The sequence below is a fragment of the Emydura macquarii genome, unplaced genomic scaffold (genome assembly GCF_026122565.2).
Source record: "Emydura macquarii macquarii isolate MOO-44397 ecotype Brisbane River unplaced genomic scaffold, CSIRO-AGI_Emac_v2 contig_2473, whole genome shotgun sequence".
NCBI classification, from domain to species: Eukaryota; Metazoa; Chordata; order Testudines; family Chelidae; genus Emydura; species Emydura macquarii.
The window spans coordinates 19,504,372-19,522,528 of record NW_027132610.1 but is presented as its reverse complement, the minus strand read 5'-3'; the positions used below and the strand labels follow the sequence as shown (position 1 = coordinate 19,522,528).

At 40.8% G+C, this 18,157-nt stretch overlaps 1 protein-coding gene across 5 annotated transcripts in view; it reads right to left on the bottom strand.

The window, feature by feature from the left end:
* Window positions 1-18,157, bottom strand: part of CAB39L (calcium binding protein 39 like) — a 146,881-nt gene that overhangs the window by 24,938 nt on the left and 103,786 nt on the right. For all 5 annotated transcript variants that reach the window (XM_067563093.1, XM_067563094.1, XM_067563096.1 and 2 more), the window contains 2 exons: window positions 17,508-17,672; window positions 8,078-8,196 (listed from right to left, as the gene is read on the bottom strand). In XM_067563093.1, the coding sequence (XP_067419194.1) occupies window positions 8,078-8,196; window positions 17,508-17,672 (284 nt within the window). The remainder of the gene's footprint in view (window positions 1-8,077; window positions 8,197-17,507; window positions 17,673-18,157) is intronic.

The following is an 18,157-nucleotide window of genomic DNA, read 5'->3' as shown; positions in this document are numbered from 1 at the left end:
TTGAAAATTTTGAACAGAATTCTTTCACCATTTTGAAATCAAGTGTGTAAATAAAATACAGTATTCAGAAGCCCTTAACTTTTATAGGTAAAATATATACAGCCTCATGGACCATGCTTTTGCCTCTGCCCCAAATCCCTCTCTACTCTGCCATACAAAAGACCCTGCTGGAGCGCTAATGTCTAACAAACAAAGGAGGAGTGTTTATCCAAGCAGCCACTCCAGTGTCTGTCTCTATGCAGTTCTGATGACATTTTCTGCAGCCTGGGAGTTTGAGGAGAATTTTGTTCATCCCAGTCTCTGTGGAGAATTCCTGGGCTTTGTTCAGGAGACCAGTATTTGGCCCTCAGATTGTAATCACCTTATGGGCAAAGATACCGTATTGTACAGCAGCGAGCGCACATAAAACGGGGAGAGTCACCTCTCTCTAATTCCTACATAACACATTGTAGCTCCTGTAAGTAAAAATGCACACCGAAATAAAACGTGCAAGGTTTCAAAACAAAAATGGATGTGATTTAGCCAACCAAAAAACCAAACAACCCCTTCCTCCATAACAACATATAAAATGACTATAAAATGAACATGTTTTAACAATGTTCATTTAGCTGAAAGTGACAGGGCTCAAATGGACAGAGGAAACTCTGCTTCAATGGGGTGATTACAGCATATCAAAATTGCCTGTTATCCAAAGCTTATTCGCCTTTCTGTTTCTCTACAGAATTAATGTCTACTGTCAGGCTAAAAAAATAAGGCAAATAGACTGCCATCTGTGCTGTAAGTGAGAGGGCTTTTCAAACTCACCACCAGCTTACAAGGTAAAAAGAACTGTAGTGTTTCCAGAGCATACTAAGGCTGCATATTTCAACATGACGACTACAATAACTGGCCTAGTGAAAAATGAATTATTGATTAAAAACAAGCTCCCCTTGCCTCAAAGTAAAATAAATCCCAAGCAGCTGATGACAATCAAGCATTCTCTCTATCATTTTCGGGGCCATCTAGAACCTAAACATATGACTCTATATATAGCAAATGTTCACAGATGTTTTCATTTAAGAGTTTCCTCTTCTCTACTGCATCAGGTCACATTAGTACATTTTCAAACAGAAGAGGCAGAGTCACTCCTAGGAGTGTGGCCAGGAAATATTTAATGGCAGGGCTGAGGAATATTTTGGTTGGAATATAAATAATTTACATTTTTTTCAAACACAATACACTTCCAAAAACACAAGTATCATAGTAAGTAAACACAATAGAACCGTTCAATCAAACGCTTCATTATCCAGAATTGCCAGGAGATACATAAGTAAGGCAAGTTGGACTTGGCTCCTTGAACATACCTGAAAGAAGATTACCAGCGGTCTGGCCATATTTAGCACTTTGTCTGCACCACCTGCTCCATTCAGAGCCACTGATTATGTGGAATTTAACAGAAAACCAGGAGGGAAAGCAATCCATTACCAGATGCTAATACAGCATTGTTAGTGATGATTATTAATTATGGTGTGCTGACAATGTGCTCACTGGTGTAAGGACACAAAATGAAGATCCTACCTGCTTTGAAGAACTTACAACCTAAAGGTCAGACACTGAACACAGGATGCACTGAGAAACCCAAGAGAAAAAATAATTTTTTTTATTATTATTTACAACTCATTTTTGTGGGCACTGCGAAATCAGCAAGCCAAAGAGAGACTTAAATGAGAATAGAGGTCATTTGGCACAGTGGGGGCAGGATAGCAGAAAGCATAGAGATAGGGCTGGAAGAAAGAGACAAGCAGGGCATCAAGATTGGGGGGCGGGGGAGAGGGGGATGGCAGGGGAGTGGGGGCACAAAAAGAGAATTCTTGACAAATTGCCACATCCCCCTTGGTTTCTCAGGCTTTATTCTACACCAATGAACTCAATGGGAGTGGTGCTTTTGATTTTAATGAGCACAGGATCAAGCTTTTAGTGGTGCTGTAATAGTAAAGATATTATCCCTATTCAGAAAGGAGACAGCAATAGAGTACAGGACAGAAACAGTCTAGCAAGGTATCCCATGGAGATTTTGAACTCTGATTACTTTCATGTACAGAATGCCATTTTAGCACCTGAAGTGAAGTCTGCTGTAATTCTTCTCTAGTACAGAGTTATAAGTCATTTTACATCACAGGGGACTGAATTCATTCCTGGTCTAACACTCTGAATGCAATGGATTCCAATGGACATCCATGATTAATTTGGTCCAAGAATATTTGCTACCTTACATACCAAAAGCAACATTCACACCACAAATCACATCGAGCCTCCATAAAGTGAAAATACGAGACCATTAAAGTTAGTCCCCTTGGCAGCAGGAAGTCAATTATCCTATTCTTTTTATATTTTATACAAACATGCACACATACATGCACACACACACAAAAAAAACCAGTGAACTGTTTGCTGAATCTTTTTGTGAGGCTGACAACTTGGGAGGGATAAATTGAGAAGTAAAATGAGTACCAGAGATAATAATAGTATCTCAATCTGGCAGTGCCACTGCAGTATTACACAGGAAATGCTGAGAGGGAAATCTTATTAAAGAATCTTTCCACTTAACAACAGAGCTCACATTATGCAGTGAAAAAAGTGACCTTTTGTTGTTGCTGCTGGGAACTGACTGTCAGGTGGCAGTAGAAATTTTTCATCCAATACTATGCAAACAATGACTTGCCTTCATGATAGTTCTGTGCTGTTTTCTCTACAATTGTGTGTAAAACATACATTTTATTTTAAAAATAAGTCAAATCAGGATTTATATCATAGATAGCATCCTATAATTTTATAACAGACATGGCCAAATTCAGGGAGATAACAGAGAGAGAATACTTGTGGCATTACTTTGGTTTTGTTTCAATTTTCCTTCCTGTTTTAAATGAATTTTGTATTGAAATATTATATTATATTCACAAGAAAATTCATAACCAATAAAGAAAAGTGATAAGAGAAAATACGGGGCTAAATTTTCAGATATGGGTATCTAAAGTTAACCACATAAGCCCAATCTTGCAATATATTGCACATGGGCACAAAAGACTGTCTGCATGCAACAATTGCAAGTATGGTGCCCTTCCCCTGCTTTAGACGCTTACTATAAATTAAAACAACGAGAGTCCTGTAGCACCTTAAAGACTAACATTTCTGCAGGCATAAGCTTTCATGGGCTGCAACCCACTTCGTCAGATCCATGAAGTGCGAACCACAGATAGGAGGTATATATACATCCAAGGATAAGAAACAAAACAATGGGGAGGGCAAGTTCTAACAAAGTCAATTCAGTTAGGGTAGATGAAGCCTATTCACAATCGTTGATTAGAAGGTGAGAATGTGTGAACAGTAACAATTGGGTGGGTTGCAGCCCACGAAAGCTTATGCCCGCAGAAATTTGTTAGTCTTTAAGGTGCTACAGGACTCTCGTTGTTTTTGCTGTATACAGATTAACACGGCTACCCCTCTGGAACTTTTTACTATAAGTTGTGGAATTTGGAACCCAACCCTGAAGTTGGATCCATGCAGACAGGTGTTTGCTCAAATCTATTACAGGCTCAAGGCACCTTATTAAGATTCCCTGTATAAAAATGTTCTATCAATCAAAAGAAAGCATGAAGAGCTCTATAAGAGAACAGAAAGCTGTGTTTAAGTCAAAGGCAGATACATGGCATGGTTTCCTATCTCCACGGGAGTTTAGCAAGACTGCATTCTGTCACCATCTTTGTTTAATACTGGTACTGCTCGGCTGATGGATAATCTTCAGGAGACAGCTGTCGGTGTCATTGAGCTGAACAACACTCTGCTTCGAGATCCTGAATACACCAGTGACATTGTCTTGTTGGCTCAGTGGGGTGACTCAATGCAGCTGATGACTGATCTGGTCAGGAAAGAAGCAGCGCACATCAGTATGGTAATTAAGCTGGATAAAACTAGTCCCTGGCCATTGCCATCAAGCAGCCCCCAGAACCATATTACAACTCAGTACTCTCTGTCTAGATGGCGATCTTGAGCAGGTAGCAAATATCAAATATTTGGGGAATATCAGACAGCACTGGAGAACACTCAAATGATGTAGATGCTTGTATGGCGGCAGCTGCTGTCATGTTTCATGCCTTTCAGCAGTTTCTGAGGGGACGTTGTGACATCAAGCTTGCTATGAAGCTGCGGATCTACGGGTACCACAGTTATATCAACTCCACTGTATGAAAGTGGTGCTGAGGAAGTCTGAAGAACATTGGATTGATATTTTCAATTGTCATCGTCTTTGTCAGTTGTTCCATATCAAGTAGCAGGACAAGATCAGAAATGAGGATCTTCAAAGCCGAACCCAGCAGCCACCTCCATGAGCACTGGTTCAGTTTCAGCAGCTTTCTTGGTATGGCCATGTTATTACAATGGAAGATCAACGAATTCCGAAGTGAGTATACTAAGGAATATTGCTACATGGCCAGTGATCACATAGGTGCAACAAACGGTGGTGCAAGAAGATTACTAGTGATGGACGTAAGCTGAATGTGCAGCTAGACCACCTTGCCAGAGATCAATTCAGGTGATGCTTGATTTACAAGGAGGCCACGTACCTTTGGGATTTGCAATGACGATGAGAATGTAAAAGTTACAGCATGCAGCAGCAATCCCCAAATACTGTTATAATATTGTAAAAGTAAGTGTTTTGGACCAGTCCAATAGAATTCTTTAATTCTTTCTTATAATGCTCTCTAGGACTGGGATACATTAATATTTTGGCACAGTTCACCCACTGAATAGTACTATTCCCATTGATGCTACAATATACATTACAAGCTTCCATATTATCTTTATTTTTTTCCCTATTTATTTCCACAGAGTCCAAAGAGTGCCTGGGACACTATCCAAAACTATTTTACAGAACTGCTACACCAGGCAATGTGCCAAACAAAAGGGGGGGGGAGGGAGGAGGAGAGGAGAAGAGAGAAGAGTCCAGCAAAGAAAGTTCACGAAAAGGTATGAAAAAATGGTAAAAAAAATGTGACTCAGATATTAGACAAATATTTATATTTTACTTAATCATTAGCAAATGTTATGAAATTTACATAATCAGTAATTAAAGGAGCTAATATCACTGTCATACCACAAGGCAAAAGGGTCACAGAAAGAGTTGCTTTCCTCTAACTCTGAGCAAGGAACTTAAATTAGCATGAGAAAAACATTATTATTTCTTAAGCTATTCTGCTTCTTTACTTCACAGTCAAGTTTCTGTCTGGAATCTTGCCCAGTAGAAATTTAAAGGAACAATACATATATCTTCATAGCCATTTGAAGCTGTGCTGCAAAACAGTTGGTAGATTGAAGGAATCTTTAGCCCCAGAAGCTGTTTGCAAACAACTACTACTGATGCTACACTTAAAAACACCGCTGCAGCTGCATTGGTGTAGACATTCACTACAGCAACAGGAGGGGGTTCTCCCATTGCTGTAATTAATACATCTTCTTGAGAGGCGGTAGCTAGGTTGATGGAAGAATTAATCCATTAATCTAGTGCTGTCTACACCAGTGCTTAGGTCAACATAGCTACATCTCTTGAGACGTACCTATGCTGATGTAACTTTTCAGCATAAATAGACCAGGCTGGAATATTTGGGGTTGGGGAGAAGCAGAGATAGTCTTCAAATACCTCCTTCTGTAGGATTTGACCCATATGGATCTATGCTGAGCACAAATCACATTTGTAGGAGGTGTTCACTTTCTCACTGCCTATGTTCTCTTGTGGAGAGCTGCCAGAGAAGTGATTTCTACAGCTAGCAGAGAACAGAAATCCCTCACACAAATCTCTGAAGACTAGTCTCTCAACGCAACAAAAACGTAGCTTTTTATTTGAGCACTATGTTCCTAGGCAAGGTACCTCCGGCTTTGACCATGAACATTAAACAGGCAGTACTTTTAACGTATCAAAATGAAGGAACGAACCATATAAGTGAGCTGTAAAGTATTTCCTGTGGGAATTTTATTTTAATTATTACCAACCAACTCATTTTGTAAGTGATGCTCAAGATCTGTGCATATTTTTGCACACCTTCTTTTGTATATGCAATCATTACAATTGGCAGGAAAGTCACATTCTCACATGCAAATGCCAAATTTATGCAGACAAATGCAGTATTGGTACAAGTAAGTGAACAGACCTCATACCTCACTTCATGGAAAACCACTATATATATTTTAATGCTATTAATTTTAACAAAATGCCAATGTTTTATAGAGAAACAATTTGGCATAATCATTAAGACTAGTTTTCTGAAATTTAGTATTCAAAAAATAAAGACAATCTGTAGCTTGACATTTATTTATTAAAATTCAGCAACAACAAAAATTCATATAGCTGGCTGCCTGGCATCCTTTTGAAAAATCTGTCACCTCAGTGACTCAGATTAACAGATATAAAACAAATCTCAGTTTCAAAGTTAAGGATCAATTAAAGTTAAATTATTAAATCCAATGATATGTTAAGACCAATGAGTGGCCCAGTTTCTGTATTTATCACCCCACCCAATATCAAAAACAGTAGGCCCAATCCTCCGATTGAAGTCAGAATTTTACCACCAATTTCAATAGAAGCAGGCTCATACTATGCAAAAATCTAAAAAAACAGAACAAAACAAAAACCCTCACCAGTAATACAGCCAAAGTCCAATTCTTTTTTTTTTTTTTTTAAATCATCATCAGACCTGTGAGAGTGTTGCCAGCTCTTATGATTTCATTGCGGGTCTTGTAATATTTGGTATTTTTCCGTAAAGTCCCAGATCATGGAGCTATGTTATATGAAAATCTCAGATTACATTTTTTTGTAAACAGTAAATTGCTATCCCTGGTTGCAGAGAAAAGCTTGAAAATTAAAATCCTAAAGGCTCAAAAAAGGCAATTATAGACCCCTCAAATCTCAATTTTGGGGATCCATTCTCATGATTTTTGAATGCCTGGAGTTAACAGTACTGCTGTTATATGGTTAACCAATAAATCATACTCATTGCATTTATTAACTGACCAATATAACATCTTATTTTTAGGTAGGAACTTTCATCCAAAACAATTCTAAAGCTCTTTTTAAACCGTGGCCTATATTCACTCTCTACCAGAAAAGAAAAAAGAAAGGGTGACCAGAAAACAGTAGCTTTCAAACCATGGAAGAGCTGAGATTCTCAACATAAGGGCAGAGATTTGTGGCCAAGAAGAGAGAGCAGAAGCCTCAGAGAAGTTTTGTCTCACACTCACGCATTCCCATGCATCAATGCAGTTAACATCCCCTCTGCAATGCTGCTCAGTCCCCTTCCATGGCAGCATAGCTCACCTTGGAGGCCACTGAACTGCAGCTGAGCACTAACCCCTTCTGTCAGACAGAAACCAGAGGGAGAATTAATGCTGAAAAGAGCAGCATAAACTTCTGTATTGATCTGCACTGGGAAATCTGCTGGTTGTTGAGAGGAACATATTCCCTGATTCCATCCTCCTCTCTGATGTCCGTCCAAAACTCTCAGAACCACAACCATGCAAAGTTCATGAGGAGGAATTTCTGTGTGGTCACAAGGGGCTGAAGAGCATGCCTTTCAGACACTACTACCCTTTCTTGTACTTTTTTGCTTCTCTACACAACACGCAGTAGTACAGAATTTGGCCAAGTGTTTATAGAAATCATTTCATTCACTGCTGAAATGCAATCACCTGTGAAGGGAACTGAGCAGCTGCTTAACTCCACCCATCAATCCTACACAACAGTTTAGGGCAGGAATGGAAGAGTGTATTATATGGAAAATAGAGAGGGAAAGCAATCAGAATATAATTACCCCAGTATGGAATTTGGCCAAGAAATCATGGCCAAATAAATAATGCAGATACTGAAATGTATACAAATGACTGCTTAAGAAGTAACAAGACAACAAAAACCAAGAAATCTGGAATTAAGGCTGAAATTTCATCCACTTACTTTTTTTTTAAAATCATAGCATACGGTAGATCAAATGCAATACAAGCATGCTCCAGACAATCCTGCTTAATGGAAATCAAACAGATTAAAATGAACACCCACCCTTTTAGAAGCATAAATAGTATATGTGGATGAGCACTAATGTATTCCACAGTAGGGCTTCGAGTACCAATTTGTCTTCTCAAGATGTTGTTAAATATCTGGGACACATCCTTTTTGCCCTGTTAAAGAAACAAAAACATATTTGCAAGTGTGAAAACATGAAAGAATTTGATTATTCACTAGTGTCTTTATTTACAACAGGAAAGATACCCAAGACAGAACAAGCCAAAATCAGCTTGTCTTAGGTGTTTCTTTCTTTGCTGTTGATCCTGTACCCATCTTCAGATGAATAAGAGGTACATCTTCAATGGCTGAACAGGATCCTTTGGTTCACCCTTATTTGTTCTGGACAACATCAGTTCCACCATTTATATTTTTCTTTTGCCAAAAGTGCAGACAAAGACCAACTCCTTGGTTCATTCTGAAAACCAACTCCTTTGTTCTATTAATTGGCAATGAGGAAATGCTGGAAAACCAGACAACTGCCCTGAGTCCATCTCCCCAGTGATGCACAATTGCTCCCTTAGTCCCCAAACTATAAGTCCTCACAGCAGCACTCAAACCCAGCTCCCAATAGGACAGTGCAATGCATGGTTTTGACCCACTTGGTCAGACTATACCTTTTTCCTTTTATTACTATCACAATCAAAATGATAGTCCAAACTTAGCTAACCCTTACTCTTTAAAGTCCTATTTTAGAACTTAATTCCAACCCGATATATAGCAACGTGCACGGTATGCTGAAGGACAGGACTAGCAATCAAAGATTTTGCTCTTATACTCTTTATGTTAACATATAATACAAGAATTATTGTCATTTATGGTTTTGTTGTTGTTGCTGACACTACTTTATTCCCCCAAAACTGGATGAGATTGGTTCATAACTTCACTGAAACCCCGAGGAACCCTCCAATTTTCTCCAGCTGTATATGTGGGAGAGTAACATCTTCTGAATCTTGCACCACATTAGTCATTCCATTAAAGATTTTGGAGAATGCCCTTCTGAGACATTCTATAATCACTGAGAGAGGTTGCTGTTGCATGATTTATTATTGTAACTCCCTCACCTTACAACAGTAGAGAGCCACATTAAAGGTTTTGTAGCTAAGGAGCAAGATAAATAATGGGTCATAATGGACAATGCAAACCATAGGAAAGTGTTATTTATAATCTATATAATATTCATAGATGCATCACAAGATGACAAACACATTCCTTAGCTGGGAAATTAATGAAGATCTAAAGGAAAAGGGCAGATAGTTTCACACAGAGGATTTCCCTAGCTTCCTTAGCAAATAAATCACTGTTGAGAAGGACTGAATATTCTGCCTTCCTAGTTGTTCCAGCCCAGCCAGCCTGGAGAGTGAGAGACTAAGAATTCAAATCAGCAGGATGGCCCATCTGCTGCTGTTTGAGATATTCTTGACACTTGGACATTCCTGTAATTAAGCCAACTTCTTTTTTAAAATGTTTCCTTGTTTCCTTTTAAAATGTAACACTCTCTACATAAGTCTGGAATACTGCACAGTTTAAATCAGTAAATCAGGAGAAGTGTTCTCAGGAGCCCTCAAGTTAGTCCACAATGAAAATAATCCAGAAAAGAAGAGCTGTTGGAAAGGGGAGACAATATATGCCAGAAATTAAAATGATCCTAGCTGCATAAGCACAGGATTTGGGGAGATTTCTCAGACCCTAGGGAGTGTCTGGATGCCCAGTGACATGTGATAGTGGGTGCTCCAGGTGGCACAGACCCAAAACTATCACTGAATAGACTAGAGAAGAAAATATGGGGCTTATGCCAAAGATGACAGATCCTGAGCCCCACCAACATTCAGATTCCTGCTATGTGGGGAATATTATTTTCCTAAATTAATATAAATATATTATCTTCAAATGTCAGAGAGAAACCCAGGTATGTTGGTGGTAGAGGGGGAGGTCACCTGAAAGAAAAATCTCACACTTACCTATTATGGGAAATTTAAAAGTGCCAAACGAAAAGGCCTTGTACAAAGTCCTGAAGTCAGCCTCAGAGGGACTCTGGAAGACTCACTTAGGGAAGAATTTTCATAGAGTGGGGGATCTGAACAGACAAAACCTGGCACTATCCATTCTGAACTTCAGGAAAGTCAGCAAGGAGAGGCTGGCCAATCACAGCTGCTTTGCGGGGTCACGGAGGAGGTATAATCACTCAGGTTCCCCAGGGCTAAATCATTAAGGGCTTTACAAATATCAGCCACATGGCTCCCCATACTTTCATTTTAAATTTTGAAAGAATCTTCAACTCTGGTCATGAAGGTAGGAGGAGAGACAAAAACATATTAAGCTTTAAATACTAGGTGTACTAAAATGATGCGATCATAATGGCACATCCCCTAGAGCAGTGGTTCACTGGCCCAAGAACCCAGGCAGAGTGCGTTGCCGTGGGGCTACGAGACCGGTGCAGGTTCTTTGCTGCAGCCAAGGGGACAGGATATCCATGCTCTCCTCCCCCTGACTGTAGCAGGGATCATGGCAAAGCGCTCTGCCTGGGTCCATAGGTGCTGGGTCCCTTCTGGAGCCAGAGAGAGGCGAACACTATTTCCTGTCCCCCTGGCTGCAGAACGGAACCACTGCCTAGAGACCCAGGTGGAGTGCATGGGGTACAGGATGCATGTGGTTTCCCTACTGCAGTCAGGTGGACGGGAGATCAGCAAAGAGGCTGCCTCCTCATTGAACGCCTTCCGTCTGGCTGGGGGTGGGGGGGAAGAGAGAGAGAGAGAGAGTGTACTGGCATAGACTGTTGGCCCTTCAGGGTTCTAAAAATGATATCTGTGGCCCAGGGGCCCTCGAGCCAGAAAGGCTGGGAACCACTACCCTAGAGGCTAAAGGCAGGCAAGTATAAAAAATGTATGCAAGAATTACGTGATTTTGCAATGCTTCCTTCATGTGGAATTTGCAAAGCAATTTCTCTTTACAATGAAAAATGCAAAATATAATAGAAGCACAGCAGAAGAGGGGTAAAACTGGAGCCAAAGCACAGTGACTAGATATGAGCAAGGGATAACAAACTCAAGTGGATAAATTTACCAGATTCCTACGCCATAAAACAACCCAAACCAGTAGGATATTTTAAAGGAATCACAGACAGGAAAGTGAATGTAGGATCTCTGTAATGTAGCAGTTTTATGTTATCACTAGTCCTGGGCTAGTGGCTATTTCTCATTTCCTTTACTAGCCAATGAATAGAGTTTTTTGTAGCTATTGACCCAAGTCAAAGTTCGATCTGAATCCAAACTAAAACTTCCCAAAGTTCAGTTGTGTTTGGGTTCATGATTCCTGCTCAGGCCCATCTCAACTGTTTTATAAGAGCATCAGTCCTCAAAAAGACAGATTTTAACATGATTTATAATGGTAGAAATGGGGATTAAACACAGAAAACACATTTGCATACTGACAAGTAATGAATTGCTCAGTCAGTGAGTTATATGTAGATAACAATTGGAAGACAGTAAAATAATGCTCAACTGTGGCCAGGAAAGTTGAGACCCTAAAAAAGTTATGGGAACCTGAAGGCACAGAGGGCATATACTGTTACTAAACTCCCTTTCAATTACATTTTACTGATGCAGTATACATTTCATCCCCCTTCCTTTGTCTAATAATGACACCTGTAGCAAAGCTGAGAGTTCTGCTGTGTGATTATATAACTTTGACATGGATAAGGATAATTTCACAGCGAAGTATTTAGAGTTCTGCTCATAGTAATAATAAATACCACATCGTTGCTGGTGCACAGTTGATGCATGACACAGAATCCTGGTTTGCTAAAACTGTCTGCTGGAGAAACAAGCTAAGGAATATTTCCCATTTGATATAAACTATACAGAATGTCATGCTTCTAAAATAGTTGTTATCCCACGATTTGAGAAGCTGTATGATGATGGTGCCTCTTTTTTTTTTTTTTTTTTTTTTTTTTTTTTTTTACAGTTTTCAAACTGTTGGATTATTTTTCAGATTTTAAAGAAAACATTTAGAGACCTCGACACATTTAGCAATTGCAAGAGAAAAGGAAAGAAAACAACAAAGACAACTGCAGAAATTCTATAAATCAAAAATCCTCTCAGTTTAAGAATAGAGAGGAAGGAGCTTGTTTTGACAATGGAATTATTATATTAAAAAGTAAATGAAAATAATCTATCCCTAGAACATAAACCTCTCAAGGCAATGCCATTTAATACTGAAAAATGAACATTAAATCTCACTGAAATGCCCTGAGAGGGAGCATAATTTTCATATTTTCCAGTGAAATACCACTAGAATGCCTTTTCTTACAGCATTTCAGTGAAAGCCATCATTACAGCTCTAGAAGACTTTGGGTTTCATATAGAGGAAAATGTTCTCCCTCTTGATACTTTCCTCCTTCTTTGAAAATGAACAGCACAACAAATGGTTCTTTCCATTACTGGGGGACCATTTCCCACAGGAAAGAATTCACACAAAAGGTCACTCCAATAGGATTGTACAGAGTCAACCCTGGGAAACAAGATTAAAGGATGATGCACCGACATACTGAATTATTTGTGATGATTCATCAGAGCAAGTGGGAATAGAGGAATTGCCATACTGGATATGAACAGTAGCCCTTCTAGTCCAGTAACCGGTCTCTGACAGCAGCTTCATAGATAGTGCAAGAAATGCTGTAGTGAATAGCTTCCCCACCAGAAAGTTTCTTCCCAAACACCATCAGTCAGAGATTGGTTATGAAGGTTTATTTCCATCCTAAATTATTTTTAATCATTTCTAATGTAAATGTAGATATTCTCATTGTCCATATGAATATCTAATCCTTTTCTGAATTATTCCAAGTTCTTTGCCTTAATGTTCTATTGTCATAATGAGTTCCACAGGCTAATTACATGTTGTGTATTCCCTTATTTTATCAATATTCAGTTGCTGCCTTGCCATTTATTTTATTTATTTAATGTCCCCTTATTCTTTTACTCTGAGAAATGAAAATGGGATTGATCCAATCTACCTTATCTATTAACCCATTCATTATTTTGTATACCTCTATCAACTAAGGCCTCATCTACCCTAGAAAGTGTTGTCGATGCACGTTAACAGCAATTATTAAAAAGCGCTGTAATTACAACGTTTGTGCTGTCCACACAGCACTCACTGTGTCACTGAAGCACATCCACGGTGGGTGCTCTGGCATCAACAGTGAGAGCAGTGCACTGTGGGCAACTATTCCATTGTGCCACCTTATGCTGCTAACAGTTGTGGGAAGGTGGAGAGGATCGCAGTGCATAATAGGTGCATGCTCAACATCCCATGATGCAGTGATTTCCATCCCATCATTTCATGGGTTTCTGACGGTGTTTTGTGGCATTTTTCAACGGCCCCAGTTTCTTGTGCACCCAACCATCTCTATCTGAACGGTGGATCCTGCACTGCTCTCCACTGTTGTTGTCAGTGTTCTGAAAACGTCACAGCTGGTCATGCAGTATATCATGAGCTCCCAATCAGAACAGGAATTCAAGGTCCTGAACGGCTGTGTGCCATGCAAACAAACAACGCTGGTTTACTGTTTACATTCACGGAGCATCTGCACACAGTGAACCGCCACTTTTGGGAGTGTCAGACAAGCACTCAGTGGTGGGATCACATCATTATGCAGGTCTAGGATGACAAGTAGTGGCTGCAGAACTTCTGAATGCACAAAGCCACCTTCATGAAACTATGTGCAGAGCTCACCCCTGCCCTGCGATGCAAAGACACCAGAATGAGAGCTGCCCCCAGCGGAGAAGCACATTGCAATTGCTGTACGGAAGCTGGCAACTCCAAACTGCTACTGGTCGGTTGCTAATCAGTTTTGGAGTCGGAAGTCTACTGTTGGCAAGGTGTTATCGCAAGCGTGCAGGGCCATTAATCGCATTCTGATACGAAGAACTAAGAGTCTTGGAAATGTGTGTGAAATAGTGGATGGCTTCACAGCAATGGGATTCCTTAACTGCAGCAGAACAATAGATAGCACGCATATCCCAATTTTGGCCCCAGACCATCTTGAAACAGAGTACATCAATAGAAAGGGGTACTTCTCTGTGTTACTGCAGATGCTTGTTGTTCATCATGGGCGTTTCACTGACATCAACGTGAGTTGGTCAGGGAAGGTGCATGACGCATGTATCTTTAGGAACACTAGCCTGTACAGAAAGCTGCAAGCAGGGACTTTCTTTCCAGACCAGAAGTTTCCCATGGGGGATGTTGAAATGCCCATAGTGATCCTGGGAGACCCAGCCTACCCTTTACCGTCATGGCTCATAAAGCCCTTACAGGCGACTTGGATAGCAGCAAAGAGCACTTCAGTAATAGGTTGAGCAGGTACCGAATGACCATCGAATATGTGTTTGGAAAATTACAAACTCACTGGCAATGGCTTTATGGAAGTTTAGACCTAAATGAGGAAAATATTCCCAAGGTTACAGTCAACTGCTGTGTGCTCCATATTATTTGTGAAGCTAGGGGTGAAAAGTTTCCCCCTGCTTGGAGTGCAGATACGGATGACCTTGCCGCTGACTATGAACAACTAGATATCAGGGCTATTAGAGGGGCACAACAGGGGACCATTTGAATTAGGGAGGCCTCGAGGAGCTATTTTGACAATGAACACCAATAAGGTGTCTTTGTAAACAGCACTGTGCCATGCTATGACTGCTATCCAGCTTGCACCTTGTATCAATGTGAACTGCAACCACCCTGTGCAAGAGACAAAGATTGCTTATTCTTCGCAGAATATATGTCTTTATCAAATAACAATTATTCACAACACATACAAAAGCTTGGCTAGAGAGGAGAAAGCAGTGAGGGGTAGTGTGAGCTATGACAGCTGGGTGTAAGTCCAGCTATTGTTCTGGTAGCTGTCTGAAGTGGTGGAGTGAACGGGGTAACAAGACAGGCCGGGAGTTTGGTAGGAATATGTGCATGGAATTTGGGGATGGCATGGAATGCAGTTCTGCATTGGCTTCAAGAGGGGGCGAGCACGCATGAATATAATCTGCAGCATTATTAGTGACTTTAGCAGCTCCGTTTGCTCCTCCATGGCTTTGATCATGTGCTTGTGACCAAGAGTGAGTGATAGCAGGTTTTCCCCCCCCTCTCCCGCCTATCAATTTTTTGTTTTTTTGGACACAGTGTGTCTCTATACCCTTTCTTCTTTTTTTCCACCTCACAGAACTGGAAGCATTCTTGGAACATCTCCTCCTTGCTTTTCCATGGTCATTTTCTTATTAGCCACAGGCACTCGGCGGGCGTGGAGGGGTTTCCCCTCAAGGGCACATCTGCAGAAGCACAACAATGAACGAAGAATGATTGTCAGGGCAACAACAACAACTGTTTCATTACTGTAAAATACACACCTTTCTCACTGTCCCCTACCTAGCGCAGAGCTCGATTATCAACCAGGGCATGGTGTGCCCAGGGGGAGGGGGCACTCAAGTTGGGGGAAAAGGTTATGGGTGATTGAGGTATTGATACAGGTAGATAGGGATAAAATTTCAAATTGTGCCACCATTTTCCACTGGAGGACCCATAGAAGCCAATATATATCACTCGTGAGAGTATGCAGGGATGCTAGGGTGCATCTCCTCCATGCAAGCAGCTTCAAACTTTGTCCCTATGCTGCTCACCTATGTGCTGCTTTGGTCCCTGTACAAGTGACTGCCGATTGGCATTGGAAAGTTTCCTTTAACAAGGGAAGAAATAAAGCAGCTCTGCCAAGGGATCTCGACAGAGGATTAGCAAGTACCTCCAGGAAAGTTTCCTAGAGATCTCTCTGGAGGATTCCCATGAAATCTTGGTGTGCATTAACACACTTTTCTGCTGCACTGCCTAGCTGCACAGGGGAATGGGAAGAACATGCAAATACAGCTACTTTTGAGCATTTCTATCCCTTCAACCAGCTATATAATACAACAAAGAAAAGGACAGTTCTACCTCATGTAACCCAGCAGCATCAGCTCAAAAAAATAAATAAATAAATAAAAAAAATCACTCACCCAAGTTCCCCTCTCCTGCATCCTGCACACCAGAGCTGGAGGGCTGGGACTGGCTTGAACCCTCTGGGGTCGAGAAGAGGTCCTGGCTCCCCATGTCAGTAAATTACTTGGTCCCCTGCTCTGCATCATCCTCCTACTCAAACTCCTCGCCCATGACTTCTTCACTGGGGTTGAGTCCAGTGTCCATTGCCTGCGGGCCCATGGATGTATCCAGGGGTCAGGTGGAGGTGGAGTTGCTGCCAAGGATGGCTTCCAGCTCTTTATAGAAGTGGCGGATCTTTGGCTCTGCTCCAGAGCAACGGTTTGACTCCCTAGCCTTTTGGTACTCCTGCCACAGCTCCTTGATTTTCGCATGGCACTGCAGCGTGTCCCATTCACAGCCCTTCTCCACAATTAAACGAGAAATTTGATCATATATATCGAAGTTCCTTCAGCTGCAGTGGAGCTGGGACTGTACCGCCTCCTATCCCCAAAGGTTGATCAGATCCAGAAGCTTGCGTGCACTCTAAGCAGACGAGCGTATGGAGCATGGAGCCGCCATGGTTAGCTGGGAAGCTGAGATGTGAACTCTCCATGCTGACCAAGCAGGAAGTGGAATTTCAAAAATTCCTGGGACTTTAAAGGGGGAGCGGCGGATGACTTCAGGGCAGCAGAGTTCAAACTGATGGGCATAGCAGGACACTTCCTGGAGGCCATTTAGACACCGTACTTGGTTGTGTCACAGTGTCTACACTGACGCTGCGTTGCTAAAAGTTTGGCACAAAAAGCTCTATGCCACCCAGCTTTTATTTTGTCACAAAATCAGGGGAGTTGGGTCAGGGAGAGAAGATGGCCATTGTTTTGGCCCAAAAATCTGATTTTGGTCGACAAAAATTTGTAGTGTAGACCAGGCCTAAGCTGTCCCAATCTCTTCAGTCTCTTTCGTACTGAAGTGTTTCTATGGCTCTAGTAATTTTCATTCAGTCTTCAAATCTCCTGTGTATCTGCTATAGTCTTTTAGAGATAGCATGACCAGAATTTAACATAATGTTCAGGGTGAGGGCGCATCAATGAAGTATATAATAGTATTATAATAGTTTCAGTACTGTTTTGCATCCCATTGCCTTATGCATCTGAACATTCCATTGTTTAGTTATTGAGACACTCAGAGTTATACCAGGAGAATCTGATGCATCATGTTTTAGGACAGAAAGGGCACCTGTGTATCACCATATTGATCACTATACAACAACAGAGGAATGCTCTATTTAAAAAAGCCTCCATCTTTCAGCTGAAAGTGAGTGTTGGGAAGACCTAGCTACACAAATCAGTTAAACTTTAGGAAATAACTAAACTAAATGACAATATCAAACACATGGAATTCCTTTACTTTCAAAAAACTAAAATTGACCTACCTCAAAATCTATCAGCTGCAAGTTGGCTATAAGTGTCACTAGCAGACCACTGTTGTATAATTCTTGTGCCAGTTGAGCCACTGTTTCTGTAGGTGGCTCCTTGTCACTGGTACCACACAGAATTTCCTTCATTGCTTGCAGTGATTTTGAGACTTCTTCTGATGCCTGGTAATCAAACAGTACAGTAACAGTTAAAGAACAAACAAACAAACAAACCTCAGAGCAAATAAAATTGGTAACAATGAAAAACTGTTCAAACAAAGCTTCAAAACATTAACCATTTTTTGTACTGGAATACATTATTAAATGGTTGACTAGATTTATACGTATACTAGGGCTGTAACATTCCCGCTGAGTCCTGCAGGCCTTACTCAGGCAAAACCACACACTAATTCAGCTGTTGGTGAACTTAAATGCAGCATACCATATATTCATATGTGTAATATGCATAAAATGCAGTCAGATTCTGGAGTAAAAGTGTAAGTTGTTAACACAGGGAGGTGTAAGGCCCCTTTATGTTTTAGGAGGAATTCACTCCAAGTGAAGGCAGGCAATGTTTCAACTGCCATCCTTCCTCAGGTTTCCACCAAGGGACTGCATAAGAATTCTATAGTGGAAGGTGTTGAGGGACACAATGAATCAGCATACTC